The sequence below is a fragment of the Poecile atricapillus genome, chromosome 1, assembly GCF_030490865.1.
Source record: "Poecile atricapillus isolate bPoeAtr1 chromosome 1, bPoeAtr1.hap1, whole genome shotgun sequence".
In the NCBI taxonomy this organism is placed as follows: Eukaryota; Metazoa; Chordata; class Aves; order Passeriformes; family Paridae; genus Poecile; species Poecile atricapillus.
Genome location: NC_081249.1, coordinates 16,064,889 through 16,089,515, shown reverse-complemented (window position 1 = coordinate 16,089,515; position 24,627 = coordinate 16,064,889). Strand labels below are relative to the sequence as shown.

Here is a 24,627-nt window from a genome sequence, read left to right as displayed (position 1 = left end):
AGCTGCATCATGATATATGGAGCTCCCATTTCTGGTGGCTGTTAATGGAGACATTAATACCTCTAGTGAAGTTGAAGGGAAAGTCATTAAGCTGTAATGGTAGGAGGAAGACATTTTACAATGATGAGTATATGCAAGAGGGAAAGAGGAGAGGGAGAGAGGAGCTGTGCCTGCAGGGGCACCCCTTGTTGGCTCCAGTCTCCATGTGACTTGGACTTCGGGTGTGGGGTCCTATTAGGGAGTGAGTGAGAGGGCAGAAGTTTGCGGGATCATATTACCTTTCCCTCTGATCTCTTCCCCCTGTCAGGCAGGGGCTTTGCAGGAATCCAGAAACTAAATCCAACTAAAGGCAGGCAGAAGGGCTGCACATCTCAGATGAAGGCCATGGGACAGGGCAGCCCTGGGGACAGGAGTGCTCAGATGTACCAGCTTTCCTACACAGGACAGCCTTTCCCCTGTGGTGCCCAAAGGACAGCTCCAGGACCAGGGCTTCCACATGTGAAACTAGCTGTTAGTAAAATTAATTAATCCAAAAGAAGAAGGAGCAGCTTCTCAGACAGGGTACTTATCTGGACTGGGCATTTTCTAGGTTGGGAGAACACCAAGCAGTCAGGTAAAGCACAGACACCTGTAAGTGCAAGGAAAAGGTGGAGAATAGGGAGAGATAAGCAGGCAATGGAAGCTGAGACAAGATCCAAGCACTGCATCTTTATTTAAGTTAGCAAGCAGCCAGACAGAGAATGAAAGGGAGAAGCAAAACTATGACCTTTGGCCATGACAGAGAAAAGAAAGGTATCACCTTCAAAGACACCTCGGGCCACTCAGTGAGAGTGAGGAGAAAGGCAGGCACTGAGCCCATGGAGGGCAATGCTTTTTTGGGCTGAAAGCAGTCAAAAAGTGAGGGCTGGGGGAGACCATACATCAAACCACACATGCAGAGCACACAAGGCAGTGCAACCTCCTGCTCCTGCCCTGGCAGCAGGGGACAGGGAAAAGGGGCAGCAATACCATCCCAGCAGAAATGCGAAGGGAAGCAGAAGAGCAAAGGTAGCTGTTTTTGCATGGGAACCATGCCTGAGGTAACATGTGTGACCTATACTCTCCTACCACCCATGCTCCTATCTGCTATAAAATTGATGTGCCATGATGTCTCATGATCAGTGCTCACTTTTTTAACCACTTCTACCCATTTTCTGCTCCGGCCTCCCAGAGCACTGTGATGATAACACCACTCTGCACATCCCTGCAGAGGTTCGACCCATAGGGGCTCAAGGATCAACTTCACACCCTTGCACATGAAAGGTTTCAGGGGAAACCATTTGGCACAGAAGTGGCCACTGAGCATGGAAGGGAGTGAATCAGACAAGTCTGTGCCCCGTCACTTGCACAGAGGCAACTCAGGACTGTGATCCAACAACAGTAAGTGACTTGTTAACAGTTCTCATGAAGAATATTAGACAATGAAAACAGCATAAAACAACATTGCATAATATCCTGGTGCCAGATGTTTTAGTTTCTTTTTGTGCTCAAGTTTATAAAAACATGTTGAAGGGCTCAGTCAAGGACCTTGTTTTCCTCTGGGCTCTGTTCCTGCCTTCCCAAAGGCAGACAGCCTGAGACAGTGACATTAATAATGTTAATTTGTGCAATTTGCTTTTTTTCTCAATGCTTCCCTCCTCCTCCTATTCAAAGCTGCATTTCTCTTAGACTATACTACATACCCTTAATGCTAAAGTTTTCATTTCAGAGTACTCTGGGGCAGTCCTACACACACAAGCAAATCCCCTAATTTTAGTGTGGAAAACATATTTTCCACAGTTGTTAAAATCATGGTATTGCAATCCTGTTAGGAAAATCTGTTCTGTTGTTGAACCATCTGAAATATTTCTTCATGTTTGAGTAGAAATATTACTAATCACTAAAATATTTAGTGCAGCTTTGTGCCCATATACCCCAAGCTCTCTTAGAATAATACCATAATATCCCAGTACTGAAATTATTAGGATTCTTCCAAACTAAGATATGAAAATTAAAAGAGCAAACAGCAGGATACAATCTAATCATATATCTGGAAGGAAGGACTATTTCTACTTTTTTCCAAGTGGAACATAATTTTTTACTGTTTGGGAATTTGTTTCCAGTGAAATGCTAGTAGGAGACACACTGCATCCCTGCGTCACCCTGTGTGTCCCCCACCTTGTTCCTGGGATTACTAATGTTCCGTAGGCCACAGCTGTTTCAAAACGGTCACATTTTTTGCATTGTTTCAGTATCATCCTTCCCACCACATCCTCATCAACAGAGTGCCCATCTTTCTTTGCTTAGGAACAAAGATAGGAAATGATTTGTCCTAGACTGGCATCTCACACAGCCCAAGGGCAGGCCACTGGACACAAAACAAGGAGGTCCTTCTTTGTGGGGCTTATGTACCCAAAGAAAACCCCTAGAAGTACCACCAATAAGCACAGGGAAGCTATTTTGAGCTTTCTGATACACAAGTAATTTCTCACTTATTAAGGAAAAAAACCCCAAACCCAACCTACCTGCATTCAAAGTTATAAAGGCAACAAGTAGATTTTTTTTTCTTTTTTTTTTTTTTAACACATCTTTCAAAATAAGTACTTTGAAAGCTTGGTGCACAGAGCACAATTCAGGGTAAGAGAGCATGTACCTACCCTTCAGAGACCCTCCACAGCTCAGCCACGATGGCACAAAGCCACCACACTCAAAGCCCAGTGGTGCATATGCCACACTCACCTAGAACCATCTGCATTCGTGTACGCGGGGGTCAGAGTAGGGTTAAAAAACACCAACAGAATATTAAGTGCTTGCTGTCTGCTTTTTGCCACAGAATTCTGTGCAACAACAAAGATCTAAAAAAAGCACAAATATTCTCTATGGATAGAAGTTTGGCTAGATATTCTGAACAACTGGACTTTAAAGCCAGACCTCTTGTGCAGTAGAACATGGGACCTGACCAACAATGCTTGGTTACTGTAATGTACACCTGAACATTTGCTTCTCAATGCCAACTAGGTGTTCCAACAAAGGACTTGAGGAAGAGGGTTGTTTCAGCTTACTTGCAACAAAGAGCATTTTAGGCAGGGAATTAGCTCATGTGCTAAAGCTGAAATGGGTACTGAGACTCCTATAGTCTCAACAGATAGTGATAGTGATGGAAACTGACTAATAAAACCAATTGAGTCAAGAAGGCTCTGTAAAGCAGATGTTGCTATCTAGTCAGATCACTCATACCCTCAACTCCCACAGAATAAACTGAGAAAGAGTCTGGACAACTATGATATCAAGAAATGAAGTTACATTAAGTCAAACCCAAGCCTGTATTCCCAAGTTTTGTCTCCTCAACTGGTCTGGCTTTAAAAAGAAACCATACCAAGAGTGAGTTGTTAGCAGCAGCTAAGAAACAATTTAAGGACAGAGAATGCATGTCCCAAAAGTTGGGTTGGAATTAATCCCTTGTTTTCAGATAAAATCATGTCAAGATAAAAGACTTTACATCCCTGACATGGTTCAAAATGTTTATTCCTAACTTTCCCCTTACAAATCCAAGCTTAACATGAATAGTCAAAGACACAAGTCATCTGTGAATCTGAAAGTTTATCTTGATATATCCACCTGGTTTTCTCCTTACTAATTTTCCATTACTTCATTCTTCACGTATTTTCCTTGCTATGTTTATTGCAAGCAAACCCTATCACTCATCCCAGCCTTGCATTTCTGTTTTCTTTCAAAACATTTACACTTTCCCCAACCTGTTCATTTCCTGCAGCTGAACACCACCCAGGCAATTACAATTAATATATTACAGTGAATGCAAAGATGTGTGAAAGTAATATGCTCCCTTTTGCTGAGCTGGCCTCTTGAAAACAAATGAACAGCTGATAGTAGTCAGATAAAGAAAAAAAAACAACAAAAAACCAAAAACAAAATAAAAAACTGCACCACAAACCAAAAAAAACCAACAACAAAAAAACCCCAAACTAAAACCAACCAAGAAAACCTGCCCCCTGTCCCATTACCCATTGAACCTAACAAGCAATTATGTTCTAATATAATAAAATTACCTATCTACTACTCACCCCTAAAGTAAAAGCATAAACCAAGGGTATACTGAAACTGAGCATTTATTTATTAATTTCTCCCTCCCCACTATTTTGCTCATGTAAGCACAGGGACTTAAAAAGAAAAGCACTTTGTAGATGACACCTTGAGTAACACTGTGTAGGTGAGAGGCATCTCTACATAACAGAGCACCATGTACATGCCCAGGCAAGGGCTGAAATCAGTAGCAATAGCTGGTGTATCAGAGATAAAGGAAGAAAAAGCTGCAGAGTCCTTCCCTTACTGTTTGTAACATGCAGAAGTTAGAAGCACATGGGAAGATCCTTCCCCCAAAAGTTTCTCCAATAAGAAGAAACCTGTTCTGCCGCACTTAGTTTGGAGAGATGGAAGTTGGGGAAGAGTTCAGACCTGTTTGAAAAACTCACTCTTGGAAATCTAGACAGCATTAGCCCAGTTGGTTGAGGAAACAGAGTGCCTCCATAACTACTGAAAAAAACTAAATATGAGAAACGGAAAAAATTAGTAAAATCATGACCTCTCGCATTTGAACACCAGCATTGCTAAGGTGTATTACTATTCATTACGTTTTTTCCCACTGCCTTGCTGACTGCCTCAGCATCCGCCTGTAAGGGTAGATGAGCCTTTGTCTTTCCAGTTCTGGAGCTCAGAGCTGGGACAGCCAACACACAGTAATGGCAATTGTCATGGTGGTTTTGTGGCATATTCATTTTCTTCCAGCTGTCACAACTCGAAAGGAACCGTTGGCAGAGAGGGTTTCTGCCAGCTTAAAGCTGTACATCTGTTCACACTTGTCTGTTCAGACAACATGGGATGCAATCTCCCCTTCCCCTTGTGCTGGCATCTGTTTGCTTGTGCTGTTCGTCCTGAAAGGCCTTTGATTTTGGATGCTGAAAAGTGAATCTCTGTGGATGAAAATGCCTTCAATGTATTTTAAAAAGAAGTGGAGGTGTACAGCCTTTGCTATCAGCGCTAGACAGTTCCCCTGCAGATAATGAAGGCTGAAATAAAACTAGCAGTGGTCCATAAAGCTATGAGGAGAAGCAGCTTATGCAGTACTCCTCAGCGTGTACAGCAGGACTGGGAGATTCTGGAGCTAATGGAAGCTAATTCTGATTCAAATGGGACAAATTACAGCTAATCAAAATTATCTGCTAAGACAGGGATGGATGATTATGTAAGCAAGGAATTTAAAAGCCCACTGGATCACTGTAATGGCATATTTTAAATAGACACAGGACTCCCATCATCTACCACAGCCCCAATAATGAGGATTTATTTAGAACAAACCATCAGAGAACAAAGTAGCAAAATATTTCACTATTAAATAACCTCCCAACCCTATCTCTGCAGTTTTCACACTAAAAAAAAATTAAATGTTATATATAGTTATATACTGTTACAGACTCACAACACAGTGAGTTTACAACAGACAGTTCAGATTTTAATAAGTCTCAAAATGGTTCTGCATGACCTTTGAAACAACAGGAACACTGACAGTGGGGGAACACAATCCCAAGATTATGGGCTAGTTAGTAAGCTTTACAGAATGGAAGATTATAATCAAGGCTTGAAAAAGAATCAGCAATCATTTCACCACTAAAATGGACATGAAATCAGCTTTTGTATCACTCTTAGGCAGTTCCAAATGAGCACTTTTTACTCACTCCCATGATTTTACATGTAATAGAGGGGAGGAATATATGACCTTTAAAATCGATCTCAAGGAGGTCTCTCTTCTTTCTTGTCTTTCTTTTTTCCTCTTCAAGCCAAGCCAGTGTAACTCTACACAGCCTCAACTTGGCAGAAAGAGCGACAAAAAGATGAAGATGCTCATTACTTAGAAGAGGTTCACACATCTTCATTCATTTTACTCAATTATGTAACTAGCTGACCAACCAAAGAAAAAAATACTGCTGTCATCCCCTTTTAAAATGCGTTTCTCTCCAGGATCCTGCATTAAAATAGACAACATTCTATAGCTGACAAAAGAAGACTGGGGAAAACTGGACCCACTGCTGAAGGAGACAGGGGACCTTACTACATAGAATATGGAAAAGGCTGAAGTACTGACTACCAGCTTTGCTCCAGTATACCCACATTTCAATTCTCTCAATTTCAACTTCAATTAAAACAAAGACAAGTACAAATAAACTTTTATCTGATCAGGTTAAAAGCTTAAGATTTTAGTCATCCCCACCCAGGGCTTTATTTTTCCCCTACAGAAATACTTGAGATACTCAAATTTGGAATTTTTATATCATGTTCAGGGCTTACATCATCACATGCACAGACACACACAAAACTATCAGAGCTACAGAGAAGGTTAACGTGGCTTTTTGCAAATTATATCCCTAACAGCAGAGGAAGAAGATATTCTACAAATACAATGAGTAACCAGATGAACATCTTTGTGCCCATGTCTACCACCTGAAATAAAAAATGGTGTGTCTTTATCCAAAGCAACAAAAAAGGGGAAGATGCTCCATCCTTCAAGGCAACATTTGTAACATGATATTGCTGTCTTTCACTGTCATTCCTACGCATGTGTGAAAAAGTCCCTACAATATGTATACTGCCACAGTCTACCCTCCAGCCTTCTTCAATTCCACTATTGCACTGGTGTTCTGCACAAATAATTTTTAGAGCTGCTAGTCCTCCCAGGCAGCAGTATTTTGATTTCCAATAGTCCCATGATGCACTGAGGAGTTACGGCACTGTCTTCCAAGATGACCAAAAGTTACAGAACCAGATAAACAGATGAATCCACATTGATAGAAATGCAACTTGGAGAAACAAAGAGACTGAACCATATTGTCTTGTATATAAAATAAATACCAAAAAGATACTAAGTTTGTTCTGAGAGAGACCAGATGCAAAATGCTTCTGGACTACTGGCACTGCCAACTTCCAGTTATCATCATCTGCCAGTGACGGTTGTGAGGTTGCCATTAACCCAATCCAAGTTCCTTCTCACTGGCTGATTGCTGATAACAGTCACTGGAACAAGAGACTTCTGTATCACATAAATAAAAAAGCTTGAAGTGTACAAAGGTCAAACTTACTGCCATTAACTGCTTTGATTTTAAATACTTTGTGTCTTTATCTGAACACAGCACAAACAGTTTTTATCAGGGTCTTCCCCACAGTGGTTATATGAGAATTCTGTAAGCTGTAAGTTGCAAAATGAGATATACAAAACTAAATAGCTGAATAACTAGATAAGTCCTTATTTTGAAAGCATAGAACCTAAGTTCAAACATGAATTGTTTAGATGAACAAAACTGGAATGATCTTACCCTTTTCATTAAAACCTCCTTATATCAGATGTTTCCATGAACTGTCAAATGCCAGATCACACAGCCACCCTTGCCGATGCAGAGCACACTCACACATCCACATGGCATCAAACACAACAGACAGTTACAACAATGAACAAACTATTTTATTTTTCTTGCTAGATAAGAACATCCCACTGAAAATAAAGAATAAAAAATATATTCTGCTGTAAGACTCTGAATGCTTGAATCTCACGCTACAGCACATGGAGAAATTCTGGTACAGCAACATCACAGTTATCTTTGTGCACATGGGTGCACAGAAACCCTTGAACAAATATTTATACCCATTAATAGTGCCATGTACAAAAATGTCATTCCATAAAGACCAAACAGAAAATTTAAACACCTTTTTTTTTTTTTTATGTCAGGGCAATGTAAAAAAGGAAAACTGTTTTCAGTCAATTACTTCCACCTAAATTGTATGAGATTTTTTTATGCTGAAGAGCCCAAAATCAGCATAGAAGAAGTAGTATACAATTATACATATGTATAAACAAGATACTGAACACATGGTGCATGATGTTTTCCTTAATATATAATTTTTGGTGTAACTATATGGAAGTTAAGTCATGACTTTTTTTCACACCAAGAGAAAATATTCTGTTTCTTCAATCAATGCTCTGACCTTTTCTTACTATAAAGAGCATGCCTGTATTATTCATCTAAGTATACATGCACCACAAAAGATATGCAAAACAAATCGATACAGATAAACTTTAGTGTCAAATGTCTAATGATGTAATAACAAAAACAATTCTCAGGGCCCAAATGACTTTCTGAATTGAATTGCATTGCAGTCACTTAAAATAACAAAATGCTTGGACTTGTAGGTCACAAAATCCACTGTTTTCTAGCAGTACCTCTGCTGAAATCTGCTAAGTATCAATCTATGGGTAAAGAAAGTCATTTTCAAAAAAGGAATTTGTAAAAAATACATTTATACTATACGCTTTCATATAAAAAGGCATTAAGAAATATAATAAATCCTACCATTTTAGGACTACACCTTCCCTAACAAATAGTTTTTATCACTTGACTATTACATATAGTACATTCAGTATCCTAAGCAGAAAGTATATTTTTTTTGTCCCTGATGTATTTTACAACTGGCAGTGACAACAAACTGTTTTATTATCACCACTCATTCTTGCAGCTTATACAAACAGCACCAATTTTACCCAAAAAAAGGTTTATCAGTTACATAGTAGCACTTCCTTACAGGAAATATAAACCCCAAACATTGGAACCAAATGTGTCTTTCCAAATATATATCAGAATATATGTCTCAGAGTTAAGGGATGAATAACCAGGATTATTGCATAGTACAGGGATCTTGCCTGTATGAATAAAGACACCTTTTGATTGTTTGTCACCTTCTGACTCAAGAACAAATTAAACAGGTGCTAATGAAAGTAATATACAACTGGAAAAAAAATAAATTTACTGGAAAAAAAAAAATCCAACAAGAAATTGTACAGTTGTCTCTGGCACAGTGCAAAGTACACATTAAAAAACTGAAAATATATGTACAGTGTGTATGTATATTTTTATATAGTGTGTATTTCCCTGACACATACACATGTACATACAAAAAGCATAAACACACACATCCATGCCAAACTTAGCAAAAAGATGGAATGTTTAATATGTGGATGCATTGTTCCAGTGAAATCCATCTGTCCCAGAAATGGCTGTTTATACAGCCAATATGACCTTCCATGAAACAGAAATATTTACTGCCTGCCTAAACTGACAATATATGATACATTTGTCCTCATAACTTCCCAAAGGACTGATAATCACACTTTATAAAAGCTTATATTTGTATTAAGCCCTCTCTTCCATAACCCTTCCTCTCTTCTGAAAGACCAGAATATTCACTACAGAGATGAGATCTTCTATTTTAAGATTTTCTTGCAATATAAAAGTTTACAGCCACTCCTGTAAAAATTATTAACACCTGATGCTGGTTTAATTTATTATTTCCCTTTGGGATTCAGCTGTTTTGGTTCTGGATATGAACGCATTGGCTGAAGCCTGTAACACAGAACACACTTTTCAGGATTCGGAGAGCACTGTTACTGGACCTGCCCACACCCAGTATGATCAATTGTCCTTCCCTGCCAATTTTCTGTGAAACAGTTTGCAAAAATACTAGAATGTAATACAAATCCCTCCCTGCCTTTATCCTGCATGTCTCTTTTACATTTTGAGAGCACTTTCAAAAAATAGAAGTTTATATCAGCAAAAGAGTTTCAAATCAAGGCCATGGCTGTGAACCTGAGAGCTTGGTGTGATCTGAGCACACATGTTTGTGGTATCCCCACTGGCTAAAACTTTCCTTGTTTAAGCCGTTCAATGTGGTAGCACAGCTTTAGGGCAGGCCCCAGCTTCAGTCCCATGTATTTCATTATCATATCACTCCTCAGTAATAGCAGTGCCTTCCCATCAATTTCCTGCAGAAGGAAAAGAATAAACACAACAGACAACTACTTCAACAAGCTGCATGGTAAAACCGGAAAGTACATTATAGTTGTTTATACTTAAGTTAAAATATATCTACTATATATAACTGTATATATCTACTGTATATAACTGTAATTTGAATTTACAGATGACCACTAAAATTTAATTTGTTTTAGTATTTTTTTAATGTGTGATTAAGTATTTGAGATGTTAAAGAAAGAAAATAATAGTAAATAAAAGAAACTGACTAAATAGCCCTCAGAATTAGGATTTCCAACCAGGAAAAAATGTGAATGGGTCAAGGGGAAAAATAAAAAGAAGCTGCAAAGGAAGGTCTGTGCAGTTAGAGATTAAATGATCCAAGCACTGAGGCCTTGCACTGAACCTTGAAAACAGCCGTGGGAGGATTTTGGCATGCGTGTGCAAACAGTCACACAGAGGAAGGGGCTAGATACCATCTAAATATGGGAAATTAGACAGATCTATTTCCATGTTGAACCAAAGAGATTGTCAGGATCAAGACCAAGGACAACTTAGTCAGATTTCAACTGTCTGACTGAGCAGCTGCTGAAATATGACAGTCCTAAACTCGTAGTATCATTACATACCATAGACAGGCAATTAGTTCCAAAAAGCACCATAAAGAGAAACACTCTGTCTTACTTTCTAAAACATAAACCTGACAAAACAAGTGACATTTACTGTTGTTATACAACTAAGAATAAAATATAAGACAGGAATCTCCATTGGAAGTTATTTTGATTTTTCTTCCAATACAGCTTGCTCAAGAGATCAAACTGTTAGGAGGAGCTGGAGCAGAACATGGATGAAATACAACTAAAGAGAAAGCAAATCTCTTTTTGAAGGGCCATATATGCAATAAAATAAGAAAGCAGCTCTTTACTGAGCAACCTACCATAGAAAGGCACAGTAAGAAGGAGTAGGGGAGACCAAACCTACCAAACAGATACAGTTTCTGTCTCTAAAGATAACATCTAGTCAGACCTATGAAACCCTACACATTGTTTTCCCAAACAGATTAATTAAATATTTCAGTTGATTCTCTGAATTTTAGTATCAATGACCAAGTGTCTAGCTAATGATGAATAACACAATCTCTGCTCTAGGAGATTAAGTCTCCAAAACAGGACCAAATGCCCTGCAATGCACATGCAAATGCCATCTTCTCTAGAGGCACCAGGGATCACAGGGGTACCAGGAATGTTGGCCATTAGAATTTGGGTGCTTCCAGGTTGGCATTATTCCATATAAACTGAGGTGGCTATTTATCTTAGACTAGCAAGAGTGAGAGTCAGAAAAAATATACTGCAGGAGGGGTTTCAGGTGGAAAAGGAATTTTTGGCCTCTCTCCAGTATATGAGAACAGTTTACTCCACCTCCAACTGCAAACAGACTGATAGACATGAAAGTTGTATTTTAGGAGATTAACATGACACTATCTATTAGAACAGAATGGATATGCATCATACATGTCTCCTGAAGAGTTCTGCATGTGGAGCCAGTGCCCGTGGATCAGCTTCTTTCACAAAACGTACTACTTCCTCTATTGACCAAGTGGAAGGATCCTTATTCAATATTCTTGAAGGTTCCCTTTTTAGTGAATTCAAATCTGGTCCAGTTGTGGAACTTGCAGCTTTTAATACAAAAATATTGTAAAAGGAAGAAGTATCACTAGTTTGTTCAGGGATAACACATTTCACTTTAATATTAACTTAAGACGTTTATTATGCATTGTTTGCAATATATTAAAATGAAAAGATGCTTTATTTTCCTTCTAATAATACTGAACTGTTCATTTTGTCTTTAAATGACTTCTATAACTGCAAATATTCAGAGCAGCACAAACATTAGCACTGTGACATACCTAGAGGGATTAGTTTTACTTGTACTTGGCTCCTGGGTCCCAAGATGCTATTAACTGAGAATGAGACAAGTGAAGCTGTGCAGACAGAGGGAGAGACAGTAGGAAACCCTATCCCTGTATTTCAGCAACATGCCAATATTTGATAAGATGCTCAGGAAGTGAGCTGCATATAGCTATCCCTGTCTGCTCTGGCTTGCTGCAGTGTCCATCACAGCAGCAAAAAGAAGCTGCAGCAGGAAAGACCCTCCTTGGCTTGCACTGCACTACTAGTACTAACAGGCTTAAGTTCCGTATTTGCAGTTACATTAGCAAGCCTGACACACTTGGCAACAGCACATTTACTCCATATGCAAGCTTTCCAATGGCAAAGAACTTCTTTATTCATAACTTTGTGCGTTAATAGAAGCAGTTACATATTCTGGAAGATTTTGTATAACAGCATACCTTCAATCCTCCTCTGTATCCGATTCCTACTGACTTCATAGTAACCACTGCTCCCAGCAGAGCACAGGGGCAGCCTGCGCAGGACTGGGGCTGAATTTGAGGTAGCAGTTGCTGGCTGATGGGAATTCCTGTAATATGCAGCATTTCCTGAAGTGCGGCACTCTGTGGAATTTCGACAGGTTGGGTTTGACGGATTTACAGAATTAAGTGCAGAATCCATAGAATCCTCAGAAAATCGGTGTTCTTTGGAAGTGATGTTTTCCTCTATAGGCAGTGTTTCTGCTACACAAAAAGCAAGCATCAATATGTTCAAAGTGATGGACATTACATCTTTGTTCCTTAAGGCCTTGCTACGTTCTCTTGGAGGCACTGACAGATTGTAATCCTGTTAACATATCTCCCGTGAGACAATCATTGACACTGAATGTTTGTCCCTTTTCCTCAACCAATCATCGAGCTCTTATTCTATTTTAAAATGTTGTTTCTGTAGCAAAATATTTAATGTCAAGTTGGAGACATTATTCCATTAAACCATTTCAGTTGTACTTATTGAATGCTATGAGCAGGGAAGTGACAGAGAATTTTTTTTGGTAAAATTGTCTGCTGTTAATATTGATACTTCAAATAATTTTAGTCAAGAATTTTCATTGTTTTTTAAACACATCATTAAAAAGTTAACCATTAATATTATGTAGCATTTATTTTGCAAGACATTTTTAATACAAACAAGAAAGTCATGTTAAGTAAAAATTGTTTAATAAATTCTAAACAGCAGAGGGAGTTACTAACTTCATAAAGAAAAACATGGACTTTTTCTATTATCTGTTATTCTATCTAATTATTATCTATGGACTCCAACAGGTTCAGACAGAGGTATGTACCATTTTTAAAAGGGAAGATGTCACAGGCTAAGCCACACAAGGCTGTGACTGCCTGGCACACATTAACGTAACATGTTTTGACCACCCTGCTTAATCTACACGCAGTTTTTTGCATAGGGCAGGGTTTCAGGGTCTCTAACTGAAGACTCTGGAAAGCTAAAGATACAGGTAAATTACTGAACCCATGGAGCAAGTAAAAAAAAAAGTCTCAGGTAGGGAGTATAACGATATTTTAGTTCTCATGCTAATTGATACCCTACAAAAGACAAACAACATCCACTCAGAAGACTTGTGAACTTTTAAAGTCTGTCAATACTGATTCTAAGGCACATGAGTGGAGTTCAGCATGTCCCTTCCCCTGGGCCATGAGACAGGAGCCAGATTTGCTCAGTTACTGAAAATTCCACTCCCATTCAGCCCAATTCAGGTCTGTTTGAGAGAAGCATGCTATGTGAGGAAAAAAACGCAAAACAAATCAACAGGAACACCACTCCATTCTCCAGCAATCATAGATATTCCCCTCCGTTTGCATCAGGCCAATATCTAGCATGAGAAAGAAGTTGGAAGCATGATGTACAAATCTGTATGAAACAAATGCTGCTTTGGCAGGAGAGTTAAAAGCTGGAAAAATATAGTTAACAGGTTCACAGAAGTGTAAGCCCCACACTATCATCTTGAAAATAACTCTACTGAAGTTATAAAACATATGCTAGTGAGCCAGCATATTCTTTGGAATAAGAACTGGTATGTTCTGCAAAACAAGTTCCTGAAATAAGCTTTTTACTACCCTTCTTATATGAAAACTTCCAGGAATTTCTTGGGCAAATGCCTAATTAAAACCAAAGGAAGCGTATTTTCCTAAAAAACCCAGTCAGCTTCTCAAGCACACTTTCAACTTTCTTCATGAGGTCTCAGGTTCTCAGTCTGGATCCTGTTTAAAGTGTAGTACAGTGAAGAGCTGTTATGTGTATTTTGACCTTCAAAGAGCATAACCCTGAAAGGGAATTAAAGGCGCTCAGAGAGCCAGCTCCATACTTAGTGAATTCAGTAAGGCAAGACCATAGATTCACAGAATGGAACCACAGAATTGTTTCGGCTGGAAAAAGCCATGATGACCATTGTTAACTCAGTACCACTGTGTTCACCGCTGAGCCACATCTACATGTCTTTTAAATACCCCCAGGGATGGTGACTCAACCCTGGGCAGCCTGTTCCAATGCTTGTCAAGCCTTTTGTGAAGAAGTTTTTCCTACCCAGTTTGAACTTCTCCATGTGCAACTTGAGGCCATTTCCTCTTGTCGTGTCGCTTGTGAGAAGCATTAGATGGGAGAAGATATGAATTCCCACGTCCCAATAACCTTCCACATAACTGTAGAGCACAATAAGGTGAAAGAGGTGAGCACTTCCACCAGCTCCCTCAGTACTCCTGGGTAGATTCTATACGGTCCCAGAGACTTGCGCATGTCTTTAGTGCTGACCATTTTCCCTTGGATTGTGGGGGCTTCAATCTGCTTCCCATCCCTATCTTCCAGTTCAGGATACTGGGTACAGAGAACAACTGATCTTAGTACTAAGGACAGAGGAAAAGGAGGAATGAAGTACTTCAAACAGCCTTCCTCAAACTTTGTCACTTTGTTCCCCTCAACATCCAACAAAGGCTTGAGATTCTCCTTAGCCCTCCCTCGACTGCTGAGAAAAATGAGACAAAAACTTTCTTGCCTTTTATGGCAGTAGACAGATTAAGTTCTATTTGGGCTTTAACCTTTCTAATTTTCACCCTAAATAACCTAATCCTCGTAGTCCTTCTGATTTTCTGGCCCCTTCTTCCAAAGGTCCTTTTTTTTCCTGAGTTCTAGCCAAACCTTTCTGTTCAGCCAGGACAGTCTTCTGTGCAATCTTGTCTTTCAGCATGTGAGGACAGCCTGCTCCTGGTATCTATATGTCCTGCATTCCTGGACTACTTTATCTGCAAGGTGATGTAACATCTTTTACAAAATTTGACAGTCATGGAATAAAGAAGCTTTTATGGATACAAGTCCTTCTCCTTCATATAAATAACTTTCAAAATAACCACTGCAAAACCTTCTAGTTTGTCAGACCTGAATCACAAAAGCCAAGAAGAAGCTACTGACGTTTTCAAAGAAAACTAACAAGAAAATAAAGGCCTTTATATTTCTGAGAAGTACTTACAGCAACTTACCAAGACTAAAAGCAAAAGGTATCATTGCACAGAATCTCAGAGAGACTTTTAAGAGATGAAGTCAATAATGCACACTATAAAATTTAAAAGTAGCCAACCAAGGGAAAATTAGAGCTGCAGAGAATAAAACCACATCTCAGTCCAAGGCCAAAATGCAGAGGTGATACCTTAAACTGTTACAGCAAAGCTGAATGAAGGAGCATAAGGTTTAACTGACTGAACCTGTAGATTCAGACTTCAGAAGTCTCGAAAGGTAGGATGAAACAATGGAGACAACACTCCCCAGCAGAGAGTTTCAGCTGGAGTATTCAAGCATGTATCAGTCAACACCATGTAACGTATTAAGAAAAAACATTTTTAAAGTTTTTATAGTACACTAGCAGGAATCCGAATATAGGTTGTTTATTTGGGTTTTTTAAATAATTGGTTTACATCATCTTTGTCAAGGTATCTGTAGAAAAAAGTTATTAAAAATTGCAAAAAGAACTTAATTGTATTCATTTCAATTATATCCCAGATTTCTCTTTGATGTTATATATCCTGAAGCAAATATTAGGTTTGGGAAAGATCAACTGCTTTTTTTCTCCAATATATCAGTATTTGAATTTATCATACTGTAAATTCTAAACTCATATACACAAGGTAGAAAAGCTGGCATATTTCCCATCGTTTTTCAGGGAAGGCTTTCTGTTCAGTAGCTATAGTATTCAATCCACTTTCTGATCCATCCATCCATCTAGCTTCTCTACAAAAAAAATGCAGCAAAATTGGCTTCTAGCAAATGGAGCATTGCAATCCATGGAGTGACAAAGTTCGCCTACCACAGCATTTTGAGCAGCTGTGAATAACAGAGGTATGGAAAGAGATGGGAGGTTCCACTGCAGAATGTCTGACCTCTGGGTAGATTAATGAAAGGCCAGTAAGAGGCCTTGAGTTTCAAATGCAGGGATGACAGCAGACTGTTTAGGCACTGAAGCCTTAGCAGGAACTGGATGTTTTGTTTTCTTGAGGCTCTTCTGGGAATTAGAAGCCAGTTGTTCTGTCTCATACATAACAAAATGATGTAATTGGACAAGAGAGTAGGAACACTCTGTTTTCAGGGAAAGGGAGTCTGAGTTACTCCTCCTCCTTTATCTTTCATAACTTTAAGAAGAAACTGTTAGTGAGCAAGAAAGGCAGCAAAATCTGCAAAGCATATCCCTGAGCAGATCAGAAGGAAAATGAGCTGTTTGAAAGACTGTTTCCCACAATTACTCCATTTTGCCTTCAAATGATATTTCAAAACAACTATTTTAAGACAACTGTGTCTCAATGGAACCAGAACTTTTTGGGGGCAGATCTTTCTTGTTAACCAACCCATGACTGACCGCTACAAAATTGCCTCCAGATTTTCAGCAGAGGACATTGCCCTAATGGGAAACACACAATGCTAGAGAACACTTTGCCTGTTAAAATGCACAGAGTACAAATTCAAACCTCTGTAACCATGGAAAAACACTTATTTTAATTATTTTTTATTCAAGTAACTGCATTTTACAATGAACTACCGATCTTAAAATGTACTTTAAAGGGTACACTGACTCCATCTGTAAAAGATCTACTAGGAAACAAGGAATAAAAAACAGTATGTGCACTCATGTTTACTTCAGTAAGATTACTTACAAGATACTGCAGATCTACTTAAACATTTGTTTTGCTACAAATGAAACAATTTAATTTGAGTGTTATTAAGTGCTCCACACTTATTAAGTTAGTACCAGAAATATAACTTAGATGTACAGCATATCTCTGGAATTAAACCAGAGCTTCTTTTGTGAAGAAACAGAATTCAATAATCAATGCAGAACTGTGTGTAATAACAGCTACAGGAAATATAAAGATGTGAATATGTTACATATACACAAAATAATAAGATGTATAATTTTAAATAAGCTATCATTTGGAACATACTAATTTTACATCCTTTTCTGCTTTAACTGTAGTCTTATGGCTTTTTAATATTCACAGAAGAGATATCCTGCCGCCACTCGTGGTAATAGATACAAAATAATTTCAAGATCGCAAACAAAAAGAAAGAAAAAAGGAGGAAAAATAATGAATCCCCATTATACTTCAAAAAAGCCTTTGGAAATGATGCCCAAATGTCTTGCTGCAAGAGGAAGTATGTATCAGATGGGGTAAGTCAGTATCATCGACTTACATGTCTTAACCAGCGAAGTAGCAAATACCGAACCATTCTGCTGTGTCTCTCTCAGTGACATTTAAATCTAGATGCTTTACTCAATATCTGAGGCAGACTAAGACTAGACACAGTTACTGCAGCTGAGCTGCAGCACAGGAGAAACTGTTATTTTATCTGTGAACTACACCAGCCTAAGAGCAAGCTGCCACAGGGAGGCCACACGGCTCCCCTGGCCATGGCTGCCCTCCACTCAACCCTTCCTTGTGCTCTTCTGAGTCCACAGTGAGTCACTCCAGAGAAGTAAAACAAGATTCTGGCTCTTCACCAGAATGTCTTCTGTGCTTTTGCTCACTGCTTCAACTTACTACCCAGCCAGGGAAAGGGAGCAGGGGGTGGGCCAGGACCCACTGCAGAGACAAGGAGGCAAGGAAGCAGCACAACTTCCACTGACAACTGGCAACTCAGGTGAATTGTATCATGAAGCTGCACACTCACTTAATGAACTCAGCCTAGAGTTAAGAGTTCCTTCCAAGGCAATTTGTTTTCTGCTTGGTAGCCCCACATGAAGCAGGAGGCTTCATCTGTAACCTGTGTGCCTGAGCCCCTTCACAGAAAAGGCTGCAAGTTTAGAAGCAATGCTGAACTTGCAGTAGATCTTAAGTGCAAAATCTGTGCCAATGATCAATAATTAACATGCTTCCACCCTGACCTGTCAAAGGCTAGAGTCAAACCAGACATATATGTTGCACTCAGTCCTTTTCAACTGGAAATACTGAAACCATAAATAATCCTCATATATAATTCTGACATAATGTAATTACCTTCAGATGGATGAGCATCGTTTCTGGGAAGCTTAGGGGAAAGAGGAGCAGTGTATGGTGGAGAGTCCTGAGGGTATCGTTTAGCACTCCTGTTTTCAGGTATTTCTTCTTTGGCTGTGAAGAGGAAAAGTCACTACCTATTATTCTAGCTCATGGGCTTATAAAGCTGCTCATGGGGCAAGTCCAAAGACAGAAGCAAATACAGACATCAGCCATTCACCAGGTTAGAGTTCCACTTCTTGTTTCACACAGACTCAGTCACTTCAAAACAAAACTTCAAACCGAATTACCTTGACCCTGTCTACTTTCCTGAATAGTTAAAACTAAGAACTTTCATATGATAGATAGAATTATAAACATAATTCCTCCATTGGAAGGAGGAAAAAGAATTTTCTACAGCAGCACCTGAAACACAGACTCAGCTATCAAACAGCTCGGAGGAAACTTCATTCCCAATACAAATCTCGTGAAATTGTCTTGACAACACAGCTATCTCAGCTGTGACTCTTGGCTTCAGCTGGGACTACACCAGGTCCTGCAAACAAGCTGTTGGGACATCTTGGGCAAGTAATTTCATCTCCCCTTCACTCTATGTTCCTGGTGCAGCAAAGGTATTAGACTATCACAGAATTTCACAAGCAGCCAATTTCACAAGTTTTTCTTCTAGATGACTGGACTGTACATAGTACAATGTAAAATTTTTCAAGCCACTCCTAAGTAAGGTGAAAAGAGAAAGAAAAGACTTTGTAGTTGCATTGGAAGGGTTAGACTGAATTCCCTTTCAGGGGAAGTGCCTTCTCACAGACAGCAAGCATCTTTTGGTAAGTTTATTTTATGAGCTGAACATAAATTTAACAAATGAAATGTGAAGTTTTGAGCTTGTCTTTTTAGCAATATCAAGTGGCAAAGTACATATGTTTTCTGGCTTGCCTACAAGGAGAAGTTTGCTGAACAAAATTATTTCTGCACATGTGGTATGACCTATCCATTACTGTCAAAGCACTTCTACACTGGAACCAATTCACTAAGAACTGAAGTGTATTAATTTCAAGCAATTCATGTCACAGACTAAAAAGTCGCATTTCATAAAGTCCCCACATTTCTCAAAAATATCAGCACTTGAAAATAACAAATGATTAACAGTACCTGGCTTATTCCTATCATACTCCATGGGACTATGTGCACATCCCATGTAAGGGCTGAAAGGCTGGCTACTGAAGAGATTATCGCACTGCAGACTGTGGCAGAGTTTCTCCAAGAAGCGTAGGACAAACGATGCACTGTTTACAGAAGGAAGATTGATGGCATGCTTTTCCCCATCAAAGGAAGCTGTGAATAAGAAGATTATGTCAAACACCCCCCAAACATCATGAAGCATAGTAAAATACCATTGTTAACTTAAAGGAGAAGACATCCAGACTTGATTTAAACCATGCAAGACATGAGAGGTGTAAACAATCATTCTGATAGTTAAAAAAAAATTATATCCAAAGGACCAATTTCATCTTCCACTGGATCCATGTTAGTTTAAATTTGCTCTATGGGAACTTAGTTTAATAAAATAATTTTGGATTCACACCAGTATAACAAAACTTACAACTACTCCCTCACCACCAAAATTTTATGTGGAATTTCTATCACTTATAAAGCTTATTACCAACTATTTGCAGGAGACAGCACAAGAAAGACCCTTTACAATACATGCTGAAAAAAATCCACCAAAATCCTCAAAAAAAAAAATCAACAAAAAGCCCAAACAGTTCTAAAAAAAACCAAACCACCAAAAACAAAAACCCAAAACAAAACAAAAATAACCCCAAAAAATAAAAGAAAAAACCAAGCCTGAATAAATGAAACGAATAATTTTAGTATTTTTTTTCTCAGTTTCTAGCTGAATGGAGAATACTTGTGGTAAGGTGCTGGCATCCACTACCACTGAAATTCTGACTCAGAAACTGTTTTGCCATTTGGTATTTTATCACTCGAGAAATCTGTCCTGCTGTCAACACTGCAGTGGTCAAGCTCTCATTTATTTCAACAGGAGTTAGGTAGCAGAGATACCACAGCAGCCACAAATGGATCTGTTGTCTTTTAAACTGAGTGATTACAAAGAGCCTGGACATGTGCTTATGTCTTTTCCTTGTTGACCTCTTTTCTTGCCTCAAACAGTGTGGCAGCTGAGGATATTTTTCTTTTTTGTGAAAATTAGTAAGGTTTGGAAAAGACTCAATACTACAGATACATGGATAAATAACCATTACATCAGCTGAAACTTTTAGTTACTTGTGATTAGGAATACTTTAGAACAAAGCAGGAACTAACTTGTAATTTAAGCTTAGGGCTGAAAAGAAGTGGCATAAACACCAGGTTTATGCATCAATTTGTCTTTTTGGTTTTCAGCCTGTCATGCAGCTTTCTGTTGTTAACATAAGTTTCGAAATGATAAGCAGAGCTTTAAAGGATCACATTTTGTTGGTAGCAGATGCTTTAAAAAAAAAGAAAAAAGAAAAAGAAAAAAGCTAGAAATGACAAGAAAGCCTTTATTCACAGATCTGAATTCAGGAATATTTCCATACTGTGTTACAAAAGAGACTGATAATATACACAAAACCAAAGAAAATGCCTAAGTCTAGCATATTTTAGGCTTCCTTAGAAAATCTGAAGTGTCAATTACTTAAACTGTTGATGTAAAGAAGCTTCTGATTAGAGTTAATCTGAGTTAACCAGCCAGCATCAACAACAATGTGCTGCCTCTCCCATCTGCTTTCATGACAGACTGACCAGCACAAGTGCTTGAAGTTTAAGAGTCAGCACTACAGGACCGAAGTGTTTCCAAGGCCTATTTGGTTTTTTCCAGGCTCCAATGTCCAAATGAAATGCTAATGATTAACAGTCCCACATGTGGCTCAGACACAAAGTCCTCTACATCCTGTTTGGGGAAGAGGTCTCCAAAGGCAAATTTTTGTTTGGAACTCAACCAGTTCTGGAGAGCAAATGGGCTGTGAGAACATAACTTGACCTTCCGACAAATTTACTGCAAGGTAGTAGTCAGCTACAGCAGAAGTTTAAAATGCTCTAGAATAGCCTGATGGATCTTCCTATATGGCCTTTGGGGAAATGACATACTCTATACCCCTTAACTTCCCGTTTTGAAAAAAACATTGAAAAGAACAATGTTACTCAAGAGTTGTCAGGAGGATAAAGCAAGAAACAGCTGAGGTGTTGTGACTGCCCCAGCGAAGTATTCCATGATCAAAATCCACAAATAAAGATTCAGTGCAAACACAGCTCCCCTGGACTCTTTGATGGCAACCATACAAACTCCAGCCAAGGGTGTCCAAACAGATCCACAGGCTCAACTGTCTACTCTGCTTGAGAAAAAACATAAGCATCTTACTTCACTGATAAATTTCAGGGGAAAAAATAAAAAGGAGTACCTCTGAGGTGCAATAACCTCAACTTTAATGACATATAAACAAGGAACTGGAGCTTGCATGTGCAACCCCTGCCCTCAGGATGAAGACTCATTTCTTCACCTTCCATTCTTTAAGCATGTTTTAGATACTGGGTTCAAGCTGGGAGAAGGACTGAGAATGAAACAACTGGAGAAATGTGTTTTTCTGATAGTGACAGAACTCACCCAAGAGTCTGATTTTAATTCTCTGCTTGAGAAAATTTATCTGAGCCTCAATCTATTTCATCCCACCAAAGTGTCTGTGCTACAAAGAGAAAAAAGGGGCTGACACCACCACCATTAGTGGGCTTGCTAATCAAGCCTTTAATTTCCTTTCTGTTTCACTGCCTGAGTTGAAAGCTTATGCATTAAGCAAAAATAAAATAGTTTGTGCCTTTGTTTGAGGAAGAAAAGACGGAAAAATCCTAAATTTAATTTTATTGAAAACAATTCTTTCCTTTGGCAGCTCAACCAAAAGAACCCACTAATTATTCCATGTATTCTAGCAAGATTATTTTATCCGTGTCCTCATCAGCACGTAGTTTCCGCCTACGGCAGGTATAATACTTTCTATAAAAGCATCAGTTCACAAAAGACTTAGATTTCTTTGCTTATTCTTTGCCACAACATTTTTTTTTTCTTGACAGTCTAAAAAAAAAAAAACCCAAACAAAACCTGAACAACAAGCCACCCTCCAAATCCACTTTAAAACAAAAAGGCTACAACAGTAGTTCCTTATTTTATTCTACTGTTGCTTCCCTCTTCTTCCTTACTATTCATGTGCACAGCTAGATGTAATGTGCTACATTCATCTAAGTCATATTTTATGCTTCACAAAATTTATCACACACAAAATTTTGATAAAATGACAGGAGTGTTTGCTCAGCCACTTCTCAGCTACCTGTTTGACAAGCCAAGGAGAAGCAAGGGCTCAAGTACACTAGAAACCCACCGAGGCCTTGTGGCTCACTATCAGCCAGACCAGGACTCTGCTTCCGGAGCAGTCCACATCACCAGGTTACTCCAATCCAGAATACAGGCCTTGGGGTGAAGCCAGGTGCACAACAGTAAATCCCTTTTGTACAGAATTTTTGAATGCAAACAAGCCACAACTACATAAGGAATCTGAGATTTCTCTCTCCTGTTTGAAATCATTATTTTCAATTATTCAGTCACAGCCCAGAGATGCCACTGGCCTGTGATTTAGCCCTTCGTGATAAACAGTCACAAACAGCATGCTGGCAATGAATATTTCAGAGCATTTTGCTCTAGAAAATTGACTTGTCTGAAATAAGTACAGCAAGGTATTAATAATATAACAAAAGTTCATATATATTGAAAAAATAAAGCAGTACCAGTTTCAAAACCACATATATACAATACCATTAAACCTGTACTGCACAGAAGAGAAGCAGCATCCATTTTGAGCACAAACTCAGGGGGATGCCTAAGCAAGGCTCACTGTTGTTCTGCCATACACAGGTTGGGGTGCTGCTCTTTAAATACAGTTAGATAGCAGCATCTTTTTGAGTACTTAACTGAACCTCTATTCCACTAATCATCTTTCACATCTGGTGTTAATGTAAAGAGATTAAAGTAATTCCAAATATTTTACTGCCGCTGATGGAATTATTTATTTATGTGCTGTTATACATAGAATATTTCCTAGCCCAGATGGAAAAATTGTCAAGCAGCAGCTATTCAGATAGAGACAGAGAGATAATTTTATCTACAGGCCTGCCATCAATATGTAATAGAACTGAATCTATTCCATAATAGGTGACACAGGTGGATGAAGAATGACCTAAGATGCTGCTGCAGTTCTGGGGAATGGGGTAAGGGAAGCAGCAGCAATTTTAACATGTGGAATCACTTGCCTGGAAGCTAAACAGATTAGTTTGAGACTTGTCACCCACTTGGTTAATGTTTTAAGAACACAAACACCATGCATGGATAAGATTATATGAATGGCTTGAACTAATAAAGATGATTATTTCACTTGTAGTGAGCTTACTTGACAAATGTTTGGCTACAGATGCTAAATGAGCTACACAAGCTCTACTTAGAGTAAGAAACTAACTATTATTCTGCATTTGTAATTTAAACACTGCTATTGCTATATTTTATTTAGATTTAAAGAACTGTTCCAATCACTTTGAACTCAGAGTAAGATAAATCATACATCAATGTTCACACCTGTGTTTACACAGCTATAAAAGTTATATAAATTAATTGCAGCTACTTCAGTTCTTTTTCCCTATCTCTAGCTCAACAAGTAAAGAAACAAAAGAAACAGAGCATCTTCACATACCAGTTATCATTTCCCCTCCATGATGACCAGATTTCAGAAATCCAAAGACTGTTTTGGCTTGATAGGCACAATCCACACAAGCCTGTACAGCCTGCTGAAGTACCACATTGACAGGACCTGGTCCAAAATGGTCTGGAAGCTGCTGAACTTTCTTCTTATCAAGGTGAGGCCCAGAATTTCCATGTTTGTTCACATAAACACACACTGAAAAGGTATAAGCCATATTTACTGCCAAGGAACCAAGATATGCTTCCAAGTCAGAACTGCACATTGTCATTTTAGTTTTACTCCTGCAGAAAAGTTATACTGGTCAACTCAAGAAGCTGAGCATGCACACATACTTTCAGAGTATGCAGAAAGTGCTCTTCTACCAAGGTCCTCCTAACTGAATCCTAAACTCACTTTTTTTTCCTGCTTTCTGAAGCCCCCTTCTACCTCACTAATGTAACAAAGCTGACATGATCTGTGCTTGTGTTCTGACTAATCTCTGCTTATACACTAACTCCAGTAAAGTACAAATTACTGGTAGGTACTCCAAACT

The 24,627-nt window shown here is 38.7% G+C and overlaps 1 protein-coding gene across 6 annotated transcripts in view; it reads right to left on the bottom strand.

Moving 5' to 3' along the window:
• Positions 1–7,460: 7,460 nt before the first annotated feature.
• Positions 7,461–24,627, bottom strand: part of SCML2 (Scm polycomb group protein like 2) — a 71,471-nt gene continuing 54,304 nt past the window's right edge. For 4 of the 6 annotated variants that reach the window (XM_058829259.1, XM_058829258.1, XM_058829260.1 and 1 more), the window contains 6 exons: positions 24,087–24,290; positions 19,468–19,650; positions 18,322–18,435; positions 12,238–12,519; positions 11,399–11,562; positions 7,461–9,898 (listed from right to left, as the gene is read on the bottom strand). In XM_058829259.1, coding sequence (XP_058685242.1) covers positions 9,773–9,898; positions 11,399–11,562; positions 12,238–12,519; positions 18,322–18,435; positions 19,468–19,650; positions 24,087–24,290 — 1,073 coding nt within the window. In that variant the 3' untranslated portion in view covers positions 7,461–9,772. The remainder of the gene's footprint in view (positions 9,899–11,398; positions 11,563–12,237; positions 12,520–18,321; positions 18,436–19,467; positions 19,651–24,086; positions 24,291–24,627) is intronic. The other 2 variants (XM_058829261.1, XM_058829264.1) reach the window with 2 other exon arrangements.